Source organism: Trichomonas vaginalis, chromosome I (assembly GCF_026262505.1).
Source record: "Trichomonas vaginalis G3 chromosome I, whole genome shotgun sequence".
In the NCBI taxonomy this organism is placed as follows: Eukaryota; Parabasalia; order Trichomonadida; family Trichomonadidae; genus Trichomonas; species Trichomonas vaginalis.
Window position 1 is genome coordinate 21,179,165 of NC_067203.1, and position 21,570 is coordinate 21,200,734.

The 21,570-nt window shown below is 31.7% G+C and overlaps 9 protein-coding genes and 1 pseudogene across 10 annotated transcripts, besides 2 other annotated features; 4 read left to right on the top strand and 6 right to left on the bottom strand.

Moving 5' to 3' along the window:
- Positions 1-6,230: part of a mobile genetic element that runs on past the window's edge.
- TVAGG3_1023920 lies at positions 965-2,571 on the bottom strand (annotated as a pseudogene). The gene has a single exon. A coding segment is annotated over exon 1 (1,607 nt).
- TVAGG3_1023930 (protein of unknown function, DUF4106 family) lies at positions 3,696-4,458 on the bottom strand (the record flags this gene model as incomplete). The annotated part of the gene is made up of 1 exon (XM_051254935.1): positions 3,696-4,458. A coding segment is annotated over one exon (763 nt), but the record flags the coding sequence as incomplete, so codon positions are not given.
- On the bottom strand, positions 4,543-5,451 carry TVAGG3_1023940 (kinase-related family; the record flags this gene model as incomplete). Its single annotated transcript, XM_051254936.1, has 1 exon — positions 4,543-5,451. A coding segment is annotated over one exon (909 nt), but the record flags the coding sequence as incomplete, so codon positions are not given.
- On the bottom strand, positions 5,457-5,934 carry TVAGG3_1023950 (protein of unknown function, DUF4106 family; the record flags this gene model as incomplete). Its single annotated transcript, XM_051254937.1, has 1 exon — positions 5,457-5,934. A coding segment is annotated over one exon (478 nt), but the record flags the coding sequence as incomplete, so codon positions are not given.
- A 172-nt stretch (positions 6,231-6,402) lies between the features above and the next one.
- On the bottom strand, positions 6,403-10,343 carry TVAGG3_1023960 (uncharacterized protein; the record flags this gene model as incomplete). Its single annotated transcript, XM_001579002.1, has 1 exon — positions 6,459-10,232. The coding sequence occupies one exon, from the start codon at positions 10,230-10,232 to the stop codon at positions 6,459-6,461; it is 3,774 nt and encodes a 1,257-aa protein (XP_001579052.1).
- Positions 10,344-10,914: 571 nt separating this feature from the next.
- Positions 10,915-12,702, bottom strand: TVAGG3_1023970 (regulation of choline O-acetyltransferase protein; the record flags this gene model as incomplete). Its single annotated transcript, XM_001579003.1, has 1 exon — positions 10,915-12,702. The coding sequence occupies one exon, from the start codon at positions 12,700-12,702 to the stop codon at positions 10,915-10,917; it is 1,788 nt and encodes a 595-aa protein (XP_001579053.1).
- A 2,491-nt stretch (positions 12,703-15,193) lies between these two features.
- Positions 15,194-18,195: a mobile genetic element.
- On the top strand, positions 16,517-17,809 carry TVAGG3_1023990 (uncharacterized protein; the record flags this gene model as incomplete). Its single annotated transcript, XM_001579004.2, has 1 exon — positions 16,517-17,809. The coding sequence occupies one exon, from the start codon at positions 16,517-16,519 to the stop codon at positions 17,807-17,809; it is 1,293 nt and encodes a 430-aa protein (XP_001579054.2).
- A 162-nt stretch (positions 18,196-18,357) lies between the features above and the next one.
- Positions 18,358-19,565, top strand: TVAGG3_1024000 (protein serine/threonine kinase protein; the record flags this gene model as incomplete). The annotated part of the gene is made up of 1 exon (XM_001579005.2): positions 18,610-19,536. The coding sequence occupies one exon, from the start codon at positions 18,610-18,612 to the stop codon at positions 19,534-19,536; it is 927 nt and encodes a 308-aa protein (XP_001579055.1).
- Positions 19,566-20,078: 513 nt separating this feature from the next.
- On the top strand, positions 20,079-20,373 carry TVAGG3_1024020 (choline transmembrane transporter protein; the record flags this gene model as incomplete). The annotated part of the gene is made up of 1 exon (XM_001579006.2): positions 20,127-20,372. The coding sequence occupies one exon, from the start codon at positions 20,127-20,129 to the stop codon at positions 20,370-20,372; it is 246 nt and encodes an 81-aa protein (XP_001579056.1).
- Positions 20,374-20,468: 95 nt separating this feature from the next.
- On the top strand, positions 20,469-21,524 carry TVAGG3_1024010 (choline transmembrane transporter protein; the record flags this gene model as incomplete). Its single annotated transcript, XM_001579007.1, has 1 exon — positions 20,469-21,524. One exon carries the CDS (start codon positions 20,469-20,471, stop codon positions 21,522-21,524), a length of 1,056 nt encoding a protein of 351 aa, XP_001579057.1.
- Between the last annotated feature and the right edge of the window lie 46 nt (positions 21,525-21,570).

The following is a 21,570-nucleotide window of genomic DNA, read 5'->3' on the forward strand; positions in this document are numbered from 1 at the left end:
TCAGGGTTTTTAGTCGTAATAGTATAAACCATTATGTCTTCTGCCATTTACTTAGCAAATAAATTTTAATGAAATGTTGTGGTCGTCAAATATTTTTATAACGTCTGGGAAACTATATTTTAAGTTCAACGTTTCACCTCCTTTCATAACGTATATCTTGTCAATGACATTATATGAAACACCACAGCAAGCAATGTCAGGTTCTATTTCTTTGATGTTTATATCGTCTGCCTCTGTCAAAAGTTTCAATAGTTCTTTCAAAACTTCATGAGGTGCGATGACATATGAGTTCACTTTTACAGGGTTGTGTTCGACCAAGTTTAACATTATACTTAAAGCTTGACAAATCTTCTCCTGAGTTTGAAGTTTGTCTTTCAGTTGTTGGTAGTCGTTTCGAATATCTGCAACAGAATTAAGTCTCTGCTAACTTCAGGGTATGTTGGTTGTTCTTTACAGGAACAATTGCTATACCATCTTCGTCTCTTCGTATGGTTTCCCCACTTCAACATCTCTGTCTTTGACATTGACAACAACACTTTGACTGTTTGTTTGAGTTGGTGAATTTAACTTCACATCTGCCACCGCCATTAAACCTTTTGAAACACTCACGCTTCTATTTTTCGGAAATGACATTTTACTTAGAATAAAAAGATGGACGTATTCGAGTATCTCTTCGAATTGAAGCAGAACAAAGTTTACACACACAAACAATACAAATACATTGACAGAATAGTTCTTTATACAAACAATGGAAAATGTTATAGAATAGCAATATTTGCTGAACCAAAATATTTTCATAAAGCAAAGAAAGTTGGTATAACTGAAATGGTGAAAGTTCTTGAAGCAGACAAAAATATAACTTCAAAACTTACAGATATTTCTAAAGGTAAGTTTATCTTACAAATATTATGTCAAACTGGCGTACTGTCAATATTTGACGGAGAGAAGTCAGTTCAAGAACAACTTACTGACCTGCTGCCAAAATCTGCTCGATGGAAGCTGTCGTTATGCCAATCTGAGGAGCCCCAGCAGGTTCATCGAACGAATCTTCAAAAGAGCATCTTCCGTGAAAAGTGCTATTGGTTTTGTAAACTTCTTTGCTCTCAGTTCATCTGGACCGTCTCTGTCACCAGTATATTGTATTTGTACAGTACCAACAGTTGAAATACCACCCATAAAGTCTTCTGAGTCAGCAAATGGAATGCCAAGCCAAAAGTTTGAACGGTCTCCATTTGTATATTGAGTTTTTTGACCTCCTGTATGAGTCCATACTTTCACATATGGCATAATAGAACTTTGCATTTCAGGGTTTATGGTTGTTTGTGAAGTTGTTGTTAAAGTTCATAGCATCTAATGTCAAGTTGTATGACCTCATATCCTCAACTGTAGAATATTCTTCTCTTGGATAATATTTGCCATCTATGTTTATATGATATTTAATACCGGGGTTGTAGAAACAAGAATAGTCATTTATAGTTCGTCTGAACAGTACAAACATAGTATCTGCATGTTTCATTGCAGTTGTTTAAAGCAATATCTGTTCTTGCACCTGGGTCAGCACTTTTGGTTTCCAACTTCACCTGCAAAGTCTTTGACAGATATTTGGTGTATAGGGAACATAAGTGGAACTGCAATATATTTGGCAGCTAAAGCATTTGAAATATCTGGGTCCAACATATAGACTGCAAGTCTGCTTTCTATTCTCTTGCATTCAAATTTTTCGCATGTGAACTTAACTGGGTCCCAAGCAGTTCCAGCAGCATTGAAATAATAGTTTACTTCATTGTTGAAGTTTGAGAAACCAAAGTCTAAGTCAACTTTGTCTTTGCAAAAGTCACAGAACTTGGCTCCACCAGTTCCAGCTACAGTAATGCTGAATGGGTCTTGTGTTGGTGCAATGACTAAGTTATTTTTGCTTGGAGTAAGTTCAATAGAAATTTTTCCTGCCCAGTTTGGCAAGTATCTTAAAAACCTGAAGATGAGGAAAGATGACAAAGGAACTCTAAGTTTCAGTTTTACTTTAGTGGCAGCAGTTCCATCTGAACCAGAAAGGTTAACATAAACTCCTGGAACGTTAGGGTCAAGTCTTCTTATTTTCTCAATATTTGCATACTGGTCTGTTTGTTCTCTAGCTTGTGGTTGTACTGAGTTTCTCAAAGCGAACCATTCATAGTTTGCCCATGTTACTGTTTGAACTAAGTCAGAGTTAGAATATATCTTATATCCCATGAAAACTTCTGGAGCATATTGGTATCCGACATAGAAAATTCCATTGCAACCTTTCTTGTCAGACAACTTGGCAGAAGGTTTTATTTCAATGTCTTGTTCCACGTATAAGAATGAGTTGTCAATAGAAATAATATGAAACCTGTCGCAAGCAATATCTACTGTTGTTGAAGAGCCTTCTCCAAACTCACCTACGTTTCCATAAGAAACAGCAGTTGTATATTCGTAAGTTCCAGGAACTATTTCTGACCTTCTAATGGCATTGTCGCATTCGTTATACCATTCGGAAACATTTCCGTTCATGGCATCCAAAACTGTTGGCGTTATATTCTGAGCGGCGTACATTTCATATGGGTAAAAAATATAGAATAGTTGGATTTATATATCATAATAGAACCCACTCGTACCAAGCTTTACTTTCTTCCTGACTGAGTTTTTAACTCTTCTTTTTCCTTCATTGCCACTACTTTCACTAGATGAAGTAACTTCTTCACTACTTTCTACAACTCTTCTTCTTTGGTGTCGCTTTTGGTAACTTGCCCTCTGCTTCAAGTTGTTGCATCTTTGCCTCATGTTCACCTAGTATACGTGTCCTTTTTTGCCTTTGGGCTCTGGTCGCCCATCTCAGGTAACCTATATCCTAGAAAGATTTTGTCATAGTTTGTATTTGAGTCTTCGCGTATTGTTTGCATGACTCTTTCCTGAGTTTCCGGTTCAAGCTCTTCAAACAGAGCTTGTCCATATGGAATAAGCTCGTTTCCAAATATATGTTTTTGTAGCCATTCTGGTTTTCTTTCCATGTTACCAATAATATCTTTTGTGAATGGGAAAGCTTTTACCCAATGTTTCAGTCTTGCGTCATTTATTTCTGTAGTTGGTTTTATTTTGTCAAGGAACATGTTTTTCAATACTAACATTTCATTTGGTACTGTCCATTTGAGTTTTCTTAAATATTCATCCCTTCTCGGTTCATTGTCTGCAAAGTAAGTTTTTTATGACATTTTGTAAACTTTCGTTTGCAAGGTCATGTACAATAGGTTCTCTTCCTTCTCTATCCCTAACTTTCTTTCTAAACTCTTCACCAAATATACCATCTCTATGGTTCTGTGTAGTTCTTTGAGATAAATGTTCTAGAACGTCAGGTGTTATATTTCCATCAGCCATGTTCATTTCATACCGGTCCAAAATATCTGCATCTTTCATATCTTTCAATGGCATTAAAGCCGCGCTGAAAATACCAGCTACATCTGGTTCACCATTCACTTCCATTGCGTCTACAACTTCTTGGAATTGTGGTTGTAAGTTTATGAACCACCTATCCGGATTAGCTTTATGACCCCATCTCATTGTAGTTCCATAGTCTGCAGAAACAAAAGTAGGTTTGTTTCCATATTGGTTAGGTTCTGAATGAACTTTAAACAATGTTTCATTTCTATATGTTTTGTTGAAATTTAACCTTTTATTTTCACCGAGTTCATCCAAAGATTGAACGTTATATGCTCGTAAGTAAAAAGGATTGTTGTATTTGCGTACACTTTCTTTCAGTTCTTCCATTCTATGCTGAATATTTTCATCTGATGTTGGAGTCTTTTGTATGTCGGCGAACATTTTTCGATATTCTTCTACTATGTCAGCCGAATTTTTCTTAGACTCTTGGAAAGATTCCATATTCCCCGCATACACTTGTTGAGGGTCAAGATTTTTCGGCTGTTCCAAATCTTCATCTAGTTCTGTGAAGTTAGTTTCCAAAGGAGGGACTTGTTCGTTTCCTTCAGGCTCTTCTAGCTGTTGTTGCTGAACTATTTCTTCCATGTCTGGTTGTATCTGAACTTCTTCCTGTGGAGTTTCTTGTACCTCATCTGCTGGCATTTCATATATTCCGAGACCGTTTTTAAAAAGTTCCCTATCTAAGTCATCCGGACTCATAAACCTTTCTTCTTTCGTTCCGTCTCTATTTTTTACGCGTTTCATGAAGAGAGTTGAATTATCATTTAGCTCTGACACCAAATATCTCGGAGTAAATTCAGTCATGTCATTTGGATGATATGCTATTAAATCATATCCCTTAGCGAGCTTGTATTTTCCAGGTTTGAAATTATATCCCATTTGGTGCTGAACCATAAAGCTAAATAGGTTCGGGTCAGTATTTCCTTCCTTGAACTTTCTAATAGCTTCTTTATATCTGTCACTAAAGTCAAGAGTATCTGGGTAACCATAGTCTTCCTTAAGCATTTTTAAGAATTCTTGGTTTCCTTGTTCTCTACTTCTTTTATGTCCTTGCTCTGTTTGTGGTTGTTGTGGTGCAGTGTTTTGAACTGTTGGTTGCTGTGCAGTGTTTTGAACTGTTGGTTGTGGTGCAGTGTTTTGAACTGTTGGTTGTTGTGTTGGTTGTTGTGTTGGTTTTGGTGCATGCCTGTGTCTGTGTCCATGTGACGATGTAAATGTTTTAGGTAGTCCTGGTGCAGGTGCTTCTCTTGGAGGGTTTGGTGGTATATAAGTTCCACTAGCTAGTATATAAGTTCCACCAGCTGGTATATAAGTTCCACCAGCTGGCACATATGTTCCATCTGCAGCATAATGTCCTACCTGACTTTTCGTTTTTAAGAAAGCATTTACTAGGTCTGTTTTGGTCTGTTGTAACTCTTTTTCTTGACTTTCCACAACAGTTGCTCTAACGGCGTCATAGGCACTTTGAACTGCCTGTCTCGTTGCTGCATCTGTTATTTTCGTCATATTTTGTGCTACTTCTCTTAACTCTTTGTCGAAACCTTCAGACTTCAGTTTCTTTCCAGATGAGAAGTCGTTCACTAGTTTCACCTTACTATGAAGAGCTTCGAAGGCGTTCTTAAAGTCAGCATTCATTAAAGCTTCATTTGAACTGTCTTCATCCGCTTGTATTTTTGTCCTTATTGACCCTATAAGTTGGGCTGCTTTAGCGTTGGCTTGGGCGTCTAACCAGTCATTATTAGCTTTTATATATTCTGCGCTTTTCATTGCCTTTTGCATGGCTGCGTCGTTATTTTTACTTTCTTGTGCTAAGTTTTCATACTGTACGGTTTGGTTTTGCAACTGTAAAAGTTTTTCTGCCTTTACATTTGCTTCAACTTCTTTTTTATACTCATCGCTATCCATATATGTCTTCAGGGCTTTTTGTTTTATTTCTTCATCTTTCAGTACTTTATATTGAGTAGTATGGTTTTTCAAATTTATAACATCTTGTTCCATTTTTGCTACTTCTGCTGCTTTTTCTGACACTTTTTTTGCATATTCCTCTGTACTTAGTTCTTTCAGTTGTTCTTCTTTCTTCTTTTTCTCTACGTTTAACTCATTGAGTTTCTTTGTGTGTCTGTCATATTCTAGTTTCTTTTCGTTTTCACTTATTTGTTTCTGTATGTCTATGTTTGACTTTTTGACATCTGTTATTTGATTTTTGAGTGAACTCAAATTCATTTGACTTTGAGGGTTATAAGCTGTTCCGTCTGCAGCTCCACCATAGCCTGCCATTTTCGCTAAAAGTGCCGCTCTTAAACCTCCACTCTGTGCACCAATAACTCGGCTTAAAAGCATAGGGTTGCTTGACATTTGTTGCAACATAGTGGGGTCATTCATCATTTGTTGTTGCAACTGTTGTTGTGGTGTCAGTTTTACTATTGGATGTTTCAATGCTCCCTTCCTCTTACGTATATTCTTACGTAGCTTACGTGGCATTTTAAGTGAAGTAAAAAACGGTTTTTGACAGATGTTTATATGACACTTTTTGTTCAGCACAAAAAACTACTCGGTCAAAGTGTTGTCAGTTTTGTAAAATAACCGTCCTATCTCATTCTATAAGGGGGAAAGTCTTCTCAAAGTATACTTCCTTGGAACGCCTGTAACTTTTCCTGTAGCGACGATAGACCCTTACTTGTCCGGACAAAGTTATACTAAACATCTTCAGGGCTAGAGGGCACGAAGTGCCTGGAGGCCCCACTACCTTTTTTTTTTTTTTTTTTTTTTTTTTTTTTCATTTCCCATCATAAAGTCTCTCATTCAATATTGAGTAGAAGAGTACGATAAGGAGACATTTCGGATGAAAATAAATCATTCAATGATAAAGAAACTGTGAATGATCATTTTTGATGATGTAATTGCGAAAGATTTATTTAGTGAACAAACTTTATACTAAGGACATTAATATCTATAAAAAAGTAAGCATTTATTCATAAAACAATATTATATAATAAATAGATATTTCACTTTAATTCTGAAAAGTTGAGGATCTTTTCTTTAAGAAGATTAATATCTTTGTGTCCTGATTCAGTTTGTGTGTTTCCCTCTAAAGAGCTGATTTCATCTTCCAAACTTTTGATTTCTTCGTTGATTTCAAGAAGAAATGCATCTGATGTCTCTGCAAATTCGATGAAGAAGTCTTTCTGTGATTTCTTCGGTGTTTCTTCGTTGATTTCTGTCTTACTAAGAGCAACCATCATTCGGTAATAATCTTCTGTCTGGAATGTTCTTTTCTCAGTTGGATTTTTGTTTTCAGAAACAACTTGTCTGAACAAAAGATCCCTTTCTTCATTCAAGTTACTCAAATTCCTCAACAATGAAACTTTATTGTTTTGATGTTTAGAAATAACTTCAAATGATTCTGTTTCTTTGTTGTTCGTAATTTTGAACTTATCAATAAGTTCATAAAACTCTTTAGCATTGAACAAAGGTTTGATCTTAGGATATTTCATTAATTCGATTGTCTTCTTCAATCTCAAATTTGTTTTGAGATTTTCGATCAACAAATCATCAAAAGAATTATAATCTTCTGTTTGAGAAATGTCATCATCAACCAAAAGAGAAAGAGCTGCTGACATTTTGTTTTCTGATTTGTTCATTTCTCTTTTAGAAGAAATAAATGAAATCAATTCATCTTTAAGTTGATTTTTCTTCATCTTAAGAGATAATGTGTTTTCTGTTGCTTTTTGTTTATTTGTTTTAGCAATTTCTAGTTCTTTTTCAAATTCTTTGAGTCTTTCTGCTTCAAAATTGATTTTATTTTGTTTATTCTCTTCAAAATGATCAATCTTTGATTTCATTTGATTGATTTCTTCTTTTATTTGTTTGTTCACATTTTGTGATTCTTCGAAATGAATTCGAGAAACGTCATACTGTGAAATTTCATCAGCCAAACTAAAAAGATAAAAATTATTTTTGTTTTTAAACAAAGAAGAATCATTTTGTAATTCAACATGTCTGAAATTCAAAATCAAGTTATACATCTCTGGATTCTGCGAAAAAGTAACATTCATCATGAACAAAACTGATGAAACATAATGAATTAAAACTGAAATTTTCTTTCGAAACATGACAACTTCAAATGAATTTCTGTATTGACGATTCTTCGTTAATTTGTCTAAAACCATTTGTGGAATATCACTTATTATACCATGAATATCATAAAGCGTTAATTTGTTTTGAATAAAAGAAAATTCTTTCAATAACTTGTCACTTTTTGTCAATTTTTCATTGAAATCAATTGATTTCAAGAAATTTGAACTTGAAATTAAAGAAAACAAAATTTCTAACTGAGAAGAGAAAGATAAATAAAGTTTTTTGAAGTTAACAAACGGCCATAAACTATCTAACTTCGACAACAAAATTTCTGGGATTTTGTGTGCTTCAAAATCATTTATAAAATTCTTTAAATTGCATTTCATCATTGAATCAATCTCTGACAATAAAAGAGTTATTCCAATTTTCTTGTCATTGCAAATTAAATTATATTCTAATAGGAATTTCAGCTCTTTCGAAATATACTGGAAAATAGAGAAATCAAAGCAATATCGCATTATATTTCTTGGATTTGGTTCAATCAATTTTTGACAAATAAAAATAAACGATTTTTGATTAGAAATATAATTTTTGATTTCTTCTAATTCAAAATCAAGAGAATCACTCTCAACTTTCGTAACAAAAAGAGCAATTTTTTGTTCAATTGTCTCGAATTCTGGAAATTGGCCGACCAAAAGTGAAGTGAAAAATTGATAAAATTCATCATAAAAATCCAAAGGATTCCTTTCATTCAATAAATCTAAATAGTTCATTAAAGAAAAGATACTTCTTACGACATCAGTGTTGTATGGCACTTTTAATGTCAAAAGTACGTTTTCTGTCAATTTTTTGACTTCATTTTCATCAAAATTTTTATACATTGTATATAAATTCAAATTTGCCAATGCGATGACCAATTCTGCCTTTTCTTCTCTAGACAAATTAGAATTTTTCACAAGAGAAATTCCTGTATCAATCAATTCAACTTGCGGCGTAATTCCTTCTGCTTTTTCTCTGATGATTAAATCATTTTTCGAATCCAAAAGTTTGACTGTATTCAAAAATTCTTCCAATCCTAAATAACAGTCAGAAATATCTTTCCTTATCATTGAATTAGACAACAATGACTCGAATATCAAAGACATTTTTTCTGAGTAATTTTGTGTTCCAATTTGAAATTTCTGCAATTTTTCAATCTGACCATTTAAAGGAGATTTTTTCGAAATCATTTCCATTTCACTTAGATGTTTTTCAACTGTTTCTATTGGAATAAAGTATTTCTCAACGATATCTGCTTTTGGATGCCATTTCAACAATTCAGAAAGTTGTTTTTCATATCCATCAATTTTAGAAATTGCTTTGATTGACGTCAAATAACATTTATAACGAGAAATATGGTGTTCGTACTGAGGATTCGTTTTCATACCTAATATTTGTATCTGTTCATAAGCATTAGTCAATGCACGACCAAACTGATATGTTTTCGAACTTTCCTTGTCAAAATGAAGTTTAATTAATTCAAAAGAATTTTCCAAAATCTTAAAACAAGATAAACAATAAATTCTTTTCGTAATGAAGTTCCTGAAGTTCAAAACAGCATTTCTGAGGTTCATTGATTCGGATAAGCCTACAATTTGTGATAAAACAGTAAAAAGATTCAAAGAAAATAAATAATTTTGTGGAGATTTTTTGATTTCTGAATATTTGGTTTCGATATCAATTAAATAAAATGTTATTTGTGGGATACCGAATCCATTCTTTTTGATTTCTTCTTGGAGACTGTTAAATGCTTTTTCTTCTTCATTTGTTGGTGAAATTTTCAAAATTTGTTTCAAATTTTTTGAAAATTCCGACCAATTCTCAAAAAGTGAGTAATAAATTTGTGTCTTGGACAAAATAGTTATCTTGTTGATTTCAGAAAACAAATTTAAAAAAATATTTATATCATTATCAGATAATTGAGATAAAAACATGCTTCTAAGTATTATATTGATGACTCTTGTCATGTTCTCAAAGAATTTCTTTGAATCAACGTTTGTTTTCAATGTATTTGCCACAAAATCTTTTTGCGAAGATACATCTATTACTAACTCTTTCAATCTGGAGATTTTGCAGTAGAAAAGCATTGATTCTTCGATGTATTTCATTAAAATGTAGATGTCATTAGGAATAATGTCTTGCCAAGACTTTTTTTGGGAATTTTCAATTTGTTTGAAAAATTCTTGGCGTAATGAAGTACAATCTTGGTAAACTCCAAAGCAAACGGCAGATTTTCCTTGGTAATCGATGAATTGGGCTGCAGCTTCGTATTTATGAAATAATTTTGTTAAAATTTCACTAAAAAGACCGAATACTTGTATTTGTTTAGACTTATTGATTAACTCTAGAACAGTATCTTTCAGATTCAATGATAGTAAAGAGTGAGAAGCTTTCCTAAATTCATTTTGAAAAAACATCCAGCAAGATTCAAGTTCATTGCTAGAAAATTGATTAGATTTTGTAACAACGTCGATTAATGAGTTAAATAGTGGTAAAAATGCATCGAAAAATGAAATTTGGTTGTTTGGAATCGAAAAATCAATGGTGAAGAACTCCAAAAACGCGTTAACAACATCAAAGATTGTTGCAATTTTGCTTGGTGTTGTTTTTATAGGATTTTTTTGGTTATTGGATGAAGTTTCATCTGGGATTTTGGAAACCATGTTAAAAGCATCGAATAAACGATCGGTTGGATCTTTAGAATCATTGTTTGATTGAAATTCCTCTAAAATTTCCTTTAAATGATCTTGAGAATTTGAGGAATTCAATGCAAATTTTGAGAAAAGTGACAAAAATCAAATCTAGGATTTTTGCTTCAGGAATGAAAATTTAGAATATTCTCTATACACAAAAGCTGATTATGAGACTTATTATTGAAAATTGCTTTACATCATTTTGACATCTCAAATAAAATGTATTTAAAAATGTTTGTTATGAATATATATGCTATACAAATTAATTTGCACTAAAATTATTTGAAATTTATACGGTAATTCAAGATAAAAATTTATAAATTAAGTGCATTTGATCAAAGACATTTATAACTGCATAAATTGAAAGTATATAAATCATTTTGTTAATTATCTATTTGTCAAAACTGATAATGCAAATGAAATATCCCGAATACATCATTTTTTAGTAGACAAAAATCACCAAATTGGAATTCAAACTACTCACTTGCATATGAAAAGTATATTTTTATTACATATTAAATTAAAAATAAAAGTAATTCTTATAATTTAATAGATATTTCATATGTAAGAGCTGTTGTTACAGAAACAGAGTCTACTTGAATATGGTGACTCTATTTATGATCTTTTCAAAATCTTCAATAAAAAAATATGATCAAACCAAGTATCCATCGTCATTACTATTTTCATCATTTTCAGGTTCATCGATTTTATGTTTCTTTGCAATTAATGTGATAATGATAATAATGATAATTAAAATAGCAATTGCTATTACAATTCCAATAATAATCCATTTCTTCTTAGACCAGAAATCTCTCGAACCAGATTCATTGTTTGAATTGATTTCAGTTGTATAAGTAATAGGAATTGATTGATTTGCTGTATTAGTTAAAGTGTGAGGGAGATATTCTGTATAAGATATTGAACTTGATTGATTTGATGCCTCTGAAACATCTTCTAATTGCTTTGTATAACTAAGGAATGGATTATTTTTGAAATGCATCTCATGTAACTTAACAGATCTGCAGAATCTTTCTGGAGGAGGGCACCAATAATCCCAAGTACGAAATGATCCAGAATGATCTGAAGAATCATAAATCTTACCAGAGACCTTCACTCCAGCATTTGATGAATCACATTTTAAAGTTGTTTTTCCGCCTTCTCTATCAATTGGTATTTCTATAGTGAAACTTTCATATCCCTCGCATTTATATGTACCACAAATGTTAATATCTTGCACAGTTGACTGGATAACTCCTTCTCCATTTCCACAAATAAATAGTGGATAGATAAATGGCATGAAATCATAAACCCAAATAGCTCCTATTGTTTCTTCATTATATGGATTATAAAAATCTTTTGCTGCACAATATTCTTTTGCATCTGCTGAGGTCAAGCTTGAAGAATTTGAACAGTTCCATTGATTTTTCGGTATTGTCGGACCATAATACTTGTAATTAAAACCTGTATATGAATTATATTCTGATTTGAAATCGTAAATATAATTAGATGGAAATGTTGAAGATGGAGAACCATAAGCAAAATCTTTAATAGGTTTATCATTAATTGACTCGGAATTTCCCCAAACTAACGGTTGGCCCATACTCCAGTCAACCTTGTAATTACCTGAATCTTGCAATAAAGCTAATGATGCATCAGTTAATCTATTAAAAGGGCCTGCACTTGACTGAATTGTTGCTCCGGTCATAAGTTCTGTCATGTATGTTCTTCCTTCCAAATGATTTTCGGATGTTCCTAAACCACCACCATCTTCAATTTCGATACCTGATGGACAAGTTCCATTATCACCAATGAATATTTCAGTTCCGAATTGTTTTGTAGCAAACAAATGTGCATATGGTGTTATGATGAATTTCATGATCTTTCCTGATTTATTCAATGAACAATAGATCGGAGAATACCTAGTGGAATTTTCATAGGGATGAAATAACTCGAACTTATCACTTCCAATTCCAAGTGCATGGAATATTTCATGAATGCAAACATAGAAAAATGCATTATTTGTTGAATTCTCGCTCTGAGCAATTGTTGGTATAAATCTTGGATTTAAGAAAACAGCACCATGAATTGGCCTGTAAAAAGTTGATTCCTTAATATTTGATCCTGCAGATGCAACAATATTACTATTTTCGCCGTAAGGCCTTGAAAGTATTCCCATATATAAATCCACATTTGATACACTGAATGGTAATTTATAGTTTGTCCAGCCGTTGTAATTTGTTACAGAAATCGGACTATCTAATGGAATAACTTTGAGAAGTTTTTGAAGAAATATCCTAACATTTTCCATTGTCTCAACAGCAGCTTTTATATGTGAAGAATTTAGAATATCAGCAGAACTGCACGTGAATTGAGTGGACTGCCATTTCACGCTCTGGCCAACATTAATGCATGTTAATTCGTCATCATGTGTTCCATTCATATATCTATAATCGAAATAAATTCGTATATTTGACCATGATATTCCTTTAAGCTGTCTCTTGAAAGGAATTTTCATGAATTGCTGTTGGATATCTCTATGGGTTGAATTATATGTGCAATTATGGTATAAATATGCTATAAAAGATATAAGCATTTAGAATATAAAATTTTTATTCTCTCCTCACAAAACACTATTCAAAAATAATGAATGAATATTTCTTGTTATTATATGCGAGCAGTTGGAAATAATGATACTGAATATGAGATTGATTTGACAAGATTCTAAATTTTTATGAAACCAATTCAATTATCAATGTATGATATTATAATATCGTTGGCTTTTAACATGAAAAATATAATTTTATTCAACTAAATCATTGATAAAAACTGTTATTTTCTAATCTCTTTAACCGCAATCAATGGGGTTAAAGAAAAAATAAAAACATGTATTTCAGATCCCATGGTAATTAGAACAAAAAGGAAAATCTATAATATAGTATAATTCTTATTCTGAAATTTCATCTAACAAAGTTTGCACATCAAATCTTCCCAAATTTCTTTTTTCAAATTTCTACATCAATTCATGAATTCATGTTCAAATGTCGCTCCAGATTCTGATCGTAAATCTGCAAAAAGAGAAAATACTTGCTTAAATATCTCAGAAAGGTTTACATTAGTGATTGTGTTTAAAATTATTGCTGGTTAAATGCTTTTAAGGTGTGATATAAAAAAATTCAAAGCAAATATTTATTTATCTAATATGCACTATATACATATCAAATATATTGTTGCATCAAATGCCCAATCTATATATATTAAATAATTTTTTTTAGATAAAAATATCTACAGATTTCCTCGATAGATTTCAATAAGTCTTCGTGTATCAATCACATGGAATGTCATAAGAATATATAATTCATCAATAATAAAAATAGAGAGAAAAATTGGATGGAGAGAGTAAAAATTTAAACGTACTCGAAAAATAAAGTACTCACAAAATCTAGATTGAGAGGCGGTCAATGACTTTTGAGAGGAAATTAACGCATGGAATTTAATATTATTTAGGTTGATATTCTTGCTTATTATTTCAGAAAAAAATCTTAAAAATTTCAATATGAAAATTGAAAGCAATTCAAAAAAATTGCTAACATGTAAATTTTAATATCCTATGCATAATTTCATATTTTGAACATTTTTTATTTTTGTTTAAAACTTAAAATTTTGCGAATTTAATATAATTTATAAAATATAATACGTATATATATTTAAAATACACTAAATTTAATTGTTAATTGACGTTTTTGGGAATGAATTTTATCAAAACATGCCTGAATCCGAAAATTTGAAGGAACGAATTACACAATCATATATGTAGAATTCAAAATACAAACTTAAAGATTGTATACGTTTAAAATTATTCAGATTGTGTTTGATTTCCACTCATTCTGTTTCTTTTGAACTCTAAAACTAACATTTCATGATGATTACATGATCCATTTATACATGGTTGAATTGTTCCAGATTCTACCAGAAAATCAATCCAAATTTCTCAATGCATTCATGTTGATTGGACAAAATTTAAAATTTATCAGCCTGTTTCCAGAGAAACTCATATATTCCCTAATGAAATGTAATTTTTGCTACATTTATTTCAATCAAATTTCAAAAAATTGACTGCAGAGATTGAAAAGGTGATGAATCATGTTGTTATTAGATGTACATATTAGATTTACTATTTCCAAAAAAATGCTCAAATTTGAATAGTTTTTAGAAAATTTGGAATTACACTCCTTACATTATATATAATTAAATGTTTAAATTTTATTTATTTTTCCCTTTTAATTTTATAATGTGCTCTATCAAAACTAACCTCTCAATTGAAGGCCACAAAATCTAAGTAGTGAGGGTACACAAATTTTGTATGGAGTACGGTTCAATTTTTGAGAGCCTCACTACTTAGATTTTGTGACTACCTTATAAAACTGTAATTCAAAAATTAATTTAAAATTTCATTCACAACTGGTACACAATATTAATAACTATTTCCAAATCACTTTTGAGGGATGTCAATGATCGTCAAAACCATCTTTTGTGAAACTCAATATAAGCTACTATTGTAATATTATTTAAAAATTTGGATTCAAAACAATAAATTGAAAGAATTGTATTCAAAGATGTGACACTTTTGATAATATTCAAAAAGAGTTTATGTCAAAATATGTGCGTGTTTGTGTTTGCTACGTTGCATATTATCGGCACATTTGAGACCAACTAAAATTGATAAGTGACTCTTAGCGTTTCTTTTGAATTCTATTAATCACTCTGATTAATAATCTTCAGAAAATTTTTACTATACCAAAAGTGGGCCACTTTTCTTAACACTTTCAAATTATTCAAAATAATTCAGGTGAACCTTTTGGACGGATTTATCTCATTATAAATTAGGTGCAAATGACTAAATTATTTCTAAATATCAGTATTTAATTTGTTAAGGGTATAGTCCACTAAAAATTTTTAAGTTTTGACAATGAAAATAAGCTCTGTGACCATGTAAATATATATCTATGCAAAACGAGAGGTTATGGCATAATTTTTTTTAGTTATCAAATTTTCCTTTTTTTGAGAGAAGTCTCTCAATAATTTGAGAAGAATCTTTGATATAAAGAGATACACATTTGTAGAACGAAGTAAGTGTTTTCCAAACATTTTATATGTTCATCCTGTATAACAATATAAAGCTGCATAGTGCCATCTTGTGCGTTTGCTATTTTATGTACTTTTCATTGAGATAATCCCTCTTCTCGGGTGATTTTAACAGTCAACTCAATTTTAAAATAAAGATTTCATCAAAATGATTTCGAAATTCGGATATTGATTATATAAATAGCACTGTTAACATATTTTGGATGAGTAAAAAATACCTTGTTTTGTATGCATTTAGTACACCTTTATTTTTGATTAAAACTATAAAATTTTTATTCCTTATATAATAAATAGTATATGTTACATAAACATGAAATTCAATAGCATTCAATTTTGGATTTTTTAGATTTGGTAAATTTTAGAAGAAATAAAATCAGCAATCAAAATAAAGAAACTTTTTTTGTATCTTCTATGATTACCTTTTGGTACTAAATTTTGCATTAATAAGTAAATTATCTGTATTATTCTGTGAGCACAAGCCCTCAGTTATGCTGGTAGTGAATGATGAATCGTCATTTTGCGAAGAGAACGCGATTATTAAGGTAATTTTGAGAATTGTCTTGAATTATTTAAAATTAAAGTTAATTGAATAGGTAGGATAACTAGCCTTTGCTAAATTTGTATAATTTGACCTTATTCTAGTTGGATCTGAGAATATTTTGCTGAAATAATAAATTATATCGCCGATTTATGAAAATTTCTCTGATGGGACCGACTCGCTGAAACGTATTAGTGTTAATGGTAACTTGTCTGAATTTTCAAATTTTTTTCGAAATCCAAAAAATCACAAACAAAAGCATCAAAATTAGATTTGCATTTAAGGTTTTCATTTTTTTTTGGAAAATAAAAATATTTTTTCCCCAATAAAGTTTATTTTTACTTTTGAGAGGAATAGAAACGTTATTTTGGAATTTTGAAACGACAGAAATGTTCCATTTTTAATGTAGATTCTAAAATGGGGTCAAATTTTTGATTGAACCGTTATCCATTGAAAAACCTCGATTTTAAAATGTTATTCCAAAATATTCATCTAATGATATAGTATATATTTATTAATTATTACTTTTTATTCAATTTTCACTTTTGGCGGGATTTCATTTTTTTGTTGTTGTATGGGCCATATTGTTCACCCAAAACGGAAAACAAAGGCAATGCATAACATTTTACTCCACGAACGTCGTCGACTCTCAGCGCGACAGATGCTTGGTGCTTGCATAATGACCGGAATGCCATATACAAAAGGTGCTCGCTTTCTTTCTCTTTGTGGAACTAAGCCCCCTGTGAAGAGTGGTGTCATGAGACAACAGAGATTTTGTGACGATAAGATTAGAAGACTTAAAAGTATTTCCCTAATGCTGTCGAGAAAGTCCTTCAGTGGTTACTTATCCATTGATGCAAGATGGACGCACAGGCGAAACTCGCCAAGTTGTACAGTAACTGCGCTCGATGCTGTCACAAAAAGAGTTCTTGCATGCGTGAACATCAACCATATTGGTGGAAACAGACAGCATGCTCAGTATTCCGGAGCTTCCAACAATATGGAAAGTGCTGGAACTCGAATCATCTTGAAGCAATTAAAGAAATACAATATCTTGAAAGATGTTAAAGAGATTATTAAAGACCGAGATAACAAAAGTGTCTCTGTCTTTAAAGAATTTGGCGTCTCTCATCTTGAAAGATTCGATCCAGGTCATGTATCAAAAAATATCTCAAAAGATTTTACAAAGTTCTCAGCTTCTCATAAGACAGTTGAAGTTTTCAACGACAAGACTCAGAAGATTGAAAAAATAGAGAGACCTTTCTGGGGTCTGAATGCAAGCCTAAGTATGTGGCTTTGGTCATGTTTTGCCGAAGAAAATATTGACAAACGTACGAAAATGTGGGAGAATTGTGTCTACCATTACGTAGGCAATCATTCTTTTTGCGAACCGCACAATTACAAATGCTTTGAATGGCAAAAAGGTGTCAATTCGATCCAACTTCAATTCATGCTCTATGACTGGGTTCACAAATGGACACCCATAGTTTCCAAAGTTTCTTCCATTGGATCTACCTGCATGAATGAAGCGTTTAACTCCAAAATTGCATGCTATTTGGACAAATCAAGAGCCTGGAAGAACATTAACATTAGAGTTAACGTTGCAATCTTAGAATGGAATGATCCAGAGCATTTTCTCGGAGATATACAAAAAGCATTACATCTTCCCCCACTTCCAGAAGATTGTGTCAAATCATTTGAAGAGAATTGTTACTCCAAAATGATATTGAAACAAAAAACTGTTACAAAAGGTTCTAAAAAACAGAACAAATACAAAAAATCCATTCAGAGTGTACCAGGAGGAGATTATCAAGTTTTCAAGTCCGAATGGGAATCAGAACACGAAGACATTGATGACTTTGATTAACGAAAATTACATTTTATTTATTGTTTTTGTTTTTAATTAAATTATTATTATGCTCATTTTCTTATTTTGATTTTTTCTCATTATGATATAAATAATTTATTAATGCATTTATCCAATAATTATGCTATGATATTTTTATGCCTTATTTCATTTCTCTTATATTTGATAATCTGGTAAAATATAGTTCAGACTATAATCATTTTAGATTATTGATATATTTATATAGGTTAGAATAAAATTAGTTTCATTTTCTACTTTTATTTTGAATTAATAATTTATAATATCAAATATTATGGCGTAACCTCTCCTTTAAAATATAGATATATATAGGCCTATAGAGTTTATTGGCACTCTCAAAACTCTAGAATTTTGAGTTTACTATACCCTTAAAATTACTCCTCGTAAAGTTTATTAATTCTGAGGACTCAAAAGTTTTACTTCTAAAACTGCGCACTAGCTTATTATATTATTCCCAGTATTTTTTAAAAGATACATAAAAATTCTTACTCTATTGAATTTTTTTACGTTTTTTATCATAATTTTACAACTTATGATTCAAGAGGGATCAGTACACAATGTCTATGAATTCGTTGAACTTATCAAAAGCACAGATCAATATCAGCTCTGGAAAGCTCACCAAGTTAAGATTAACGCGAGGGTTTTGGTCAAAGTCATTTCCAAATCTATGATCGATAGTGATAGATTCGGAGAGAAAATAAAAATCCATAGTATGGCTAAATTATCCTTATATTGCCAGATTTTATCATTACTTCGAAGAAGATGACATATCATTTATCGTCATGGAGTACTTAAGTGACAAAAACCTTGAAGAGTATATTACAAATAAGAAAGATATTAATGAAGATCAAGTTCGTGTGTGGTTTTCTGAAATGATCCTTACTCTTTTGTACTTAGATTCAAGTTTCCAAGTTTGTCACAATTATTTGGAAGCATCTAACTTTAGCCTTTCTAATAATGGACATCTTAAGCTGTTTGACTTCGAAAACTGTCAGTTTCTCGATACAGCGATGAATTCTCAAGTTAAGAAATGCCATCCATTCTATCTTTCACCGGAAGAAATTAAAAATGAGACAAATCCATTCACTTTAACAGTTTGGCGTTGTGGAATCATTCTATATCGTTTGTTAACCGGCAATTTCCCATTCGAAGATGATAGTAAAAGCGAGTTGTTTACAAATATCCTTTCAATGAAGCCGATCATTCCCTCACAAATTTCAAATGATGCGAAGTCACTATTAAAACGCATGTTAACCAAAGACCCATATGAGAGAATTACACTTGAAGAGATTGTAGAGCATCCTTTCTTTTCCAAAATCCAAGTTAACATTCCTCAGCCAACAGATACCCATATTAAGAGCGATATCATCAAGCAGCTTGAGGGATCGGGCTACAACAAAGCTACTGTTATTGCAGATTTGAAAGCCAAACTCTTCACAGAAAAAACAGCAGCTTATAATATCTTATTAATTGAAGGAATTTATGGAGATGATTCGGAGATAAGTTCGGGAAGTGATGATGCTCCTGTTCCAAAATCTGCGGCTCAATTCCAGAAGATTACTCAGCCAAAGAATTTGTTACTTAACAAAATGAAGCTGAGGCCAGTAGTATCTGGTCGTAGCATTCCTATTATCCCTCAGAAGAAGTTCCGTCGTGCAAGTAGTTGCAAGACAGTCATGGACTATTTTTATCAGAAAGAAAAATTGTAATATTGTTTGTATGTAAAACTAAAACGTTTAGTAATTATTTTGTCAATGTTTTTATTAAACATTTTGTGAAACATTTAATAAATATATTTGTTTTTTTATGAAAATTTCTTCCTTCTTTGATTTCTTTATTAATTAAAATCATTTTCGCATTCCAACAGAAATCTCAAGCCTATGCTGTCATTTAATCAAGTTTGATATTAATTTTGATAAAAAGAATCGATTTGAACGAATTTAGACAAGGTCAACTAAGCTTACATTATCTGAGAGGTTTACTTGTATAACTTAATGATAGCACATGGAAAATCGGTTCAAATCATGATATTAATAATGGCTATTGATTGAAAAAAATTGTGAGAAGAAATAATCGCTTGAAAAAATAATTAGTCTGCTGTTGTTATGGTGCATTTAATTTCAACGAAAATTCAATTAAAATTGTAAAGGACTTTTTGAATATTTTCTGGTGATAATGTGAAACGGCGGCCAAAAAAAATTTTTTTCTGACTCTATTGTCCGTTATTTAATTTTTGATGGGGAGATTTTTTGGGAGAAGCAGAGTATCTGCCGAACCCGAAAGTTCTACTGATTCAAACATGGATCCAGAAACTCCATATGATGATCAAGTCAAGGCAGAAGAAAATAAAAATACGACTGCCGATAAAATCAAGGATTTCGCAAAGAAAAAGCTAGAAGAAACAAAGGAAGACATCGCAAAATTCAAAGGCATTATTGATATTCCAATCGGTCTAACGGATCCGAAATATGATGAACTTTGGGGAACACCACAATTATTTTCAGAAGAAAATTTCGCACAACACTTTGTAGCACACAGAAAATGACAAAACGTCTTCTTTACTTTACTATTTTGGATTGTTGTTATAATCACATGCGTATTACTTTATTTAGTTGATCCTGCAGCAACTAAAAAGCCTTACATGTACAAAAATCAACCAGTTTCCAAAGATAATGTAGTGTTTATTGGTTTCTGCTGTGTCGGATCAGCAGTTTGTATTGTTCTTTTGATCGTTTTATTATTGTTTTTATGCACAGGATGTTTTATCTGTCTTACGATCCTATTTTCATTTCTTGCGTTAGGTGCTGTTATTGCTTTGACAGTGATAAAAGGAAATCTAGCAGCTAGAATTACCCTTCCTATATATTGCTTCATTTTCCCACTTTTATTCTGTTTCAAACTTTGTGGAAAAATAAGGTTCAGTACATGCGTTCTTAAATCAGCAGTTTTACTTGCATCAAAATTCCCGAGCACAGTAATATTAACATTATTTGTTGTTATCCTTCAAGCAGCTCTTAATTATGCATTTGAAGTTGGAACTGTAGCTGTTTATTATCATGATGTCAGTCCTTGGGTTTATATTTGGGTGATTCTATCTTATTTCTTTTTGACAAATACAATTAAGAACTTCAGTTATACAGTAATTGCTGGTGTCAGCTCATGCTGGTATTTCTTAAATGAAAGTCCAGATATGCCTCGTTTTCCATTTTGGATTTCATTCAGACATATGATTGGACCAAGCTTTGGTCCTTGTGCTCTTGGAGGCCTTTTACAAGGCATTTGTGATACAATCAATGAAGTCAATGATACATCAAAGACAAATCCTCTATTTTGTATTATCAATTGTATGTGTTTATGTTGCAAATGCATTGTTACGGTATTATTGTTGATTGTTAATAGATTTGCATTGATATATTGTGCGATGTTTGGTGTAAGTACAAAAGATGGAGTAAAGAGATGGTTCAAACAAAAATCTCGAAAAATGGTCAAACAATGCATTGTTGCAACAGTCATAAAGGCAACATTCGATACATATTCATGGGTTTCATCATCTGTTTGCGGTGCAGTTGCATCATTTTTCGCTGCAAGGAAATACGGTGTTGATTCTCCTGAATATGTTTTTTCTGTTATAATGGGAACATTTTTCGGAAAGCAAGCTGTTGTTTTTATTGGGCGCTCCTATTATGACAATGAGTGATTCATTGTTTGTTGGTTTTGGTGAAGCTCCTCAAAGATTGGATACA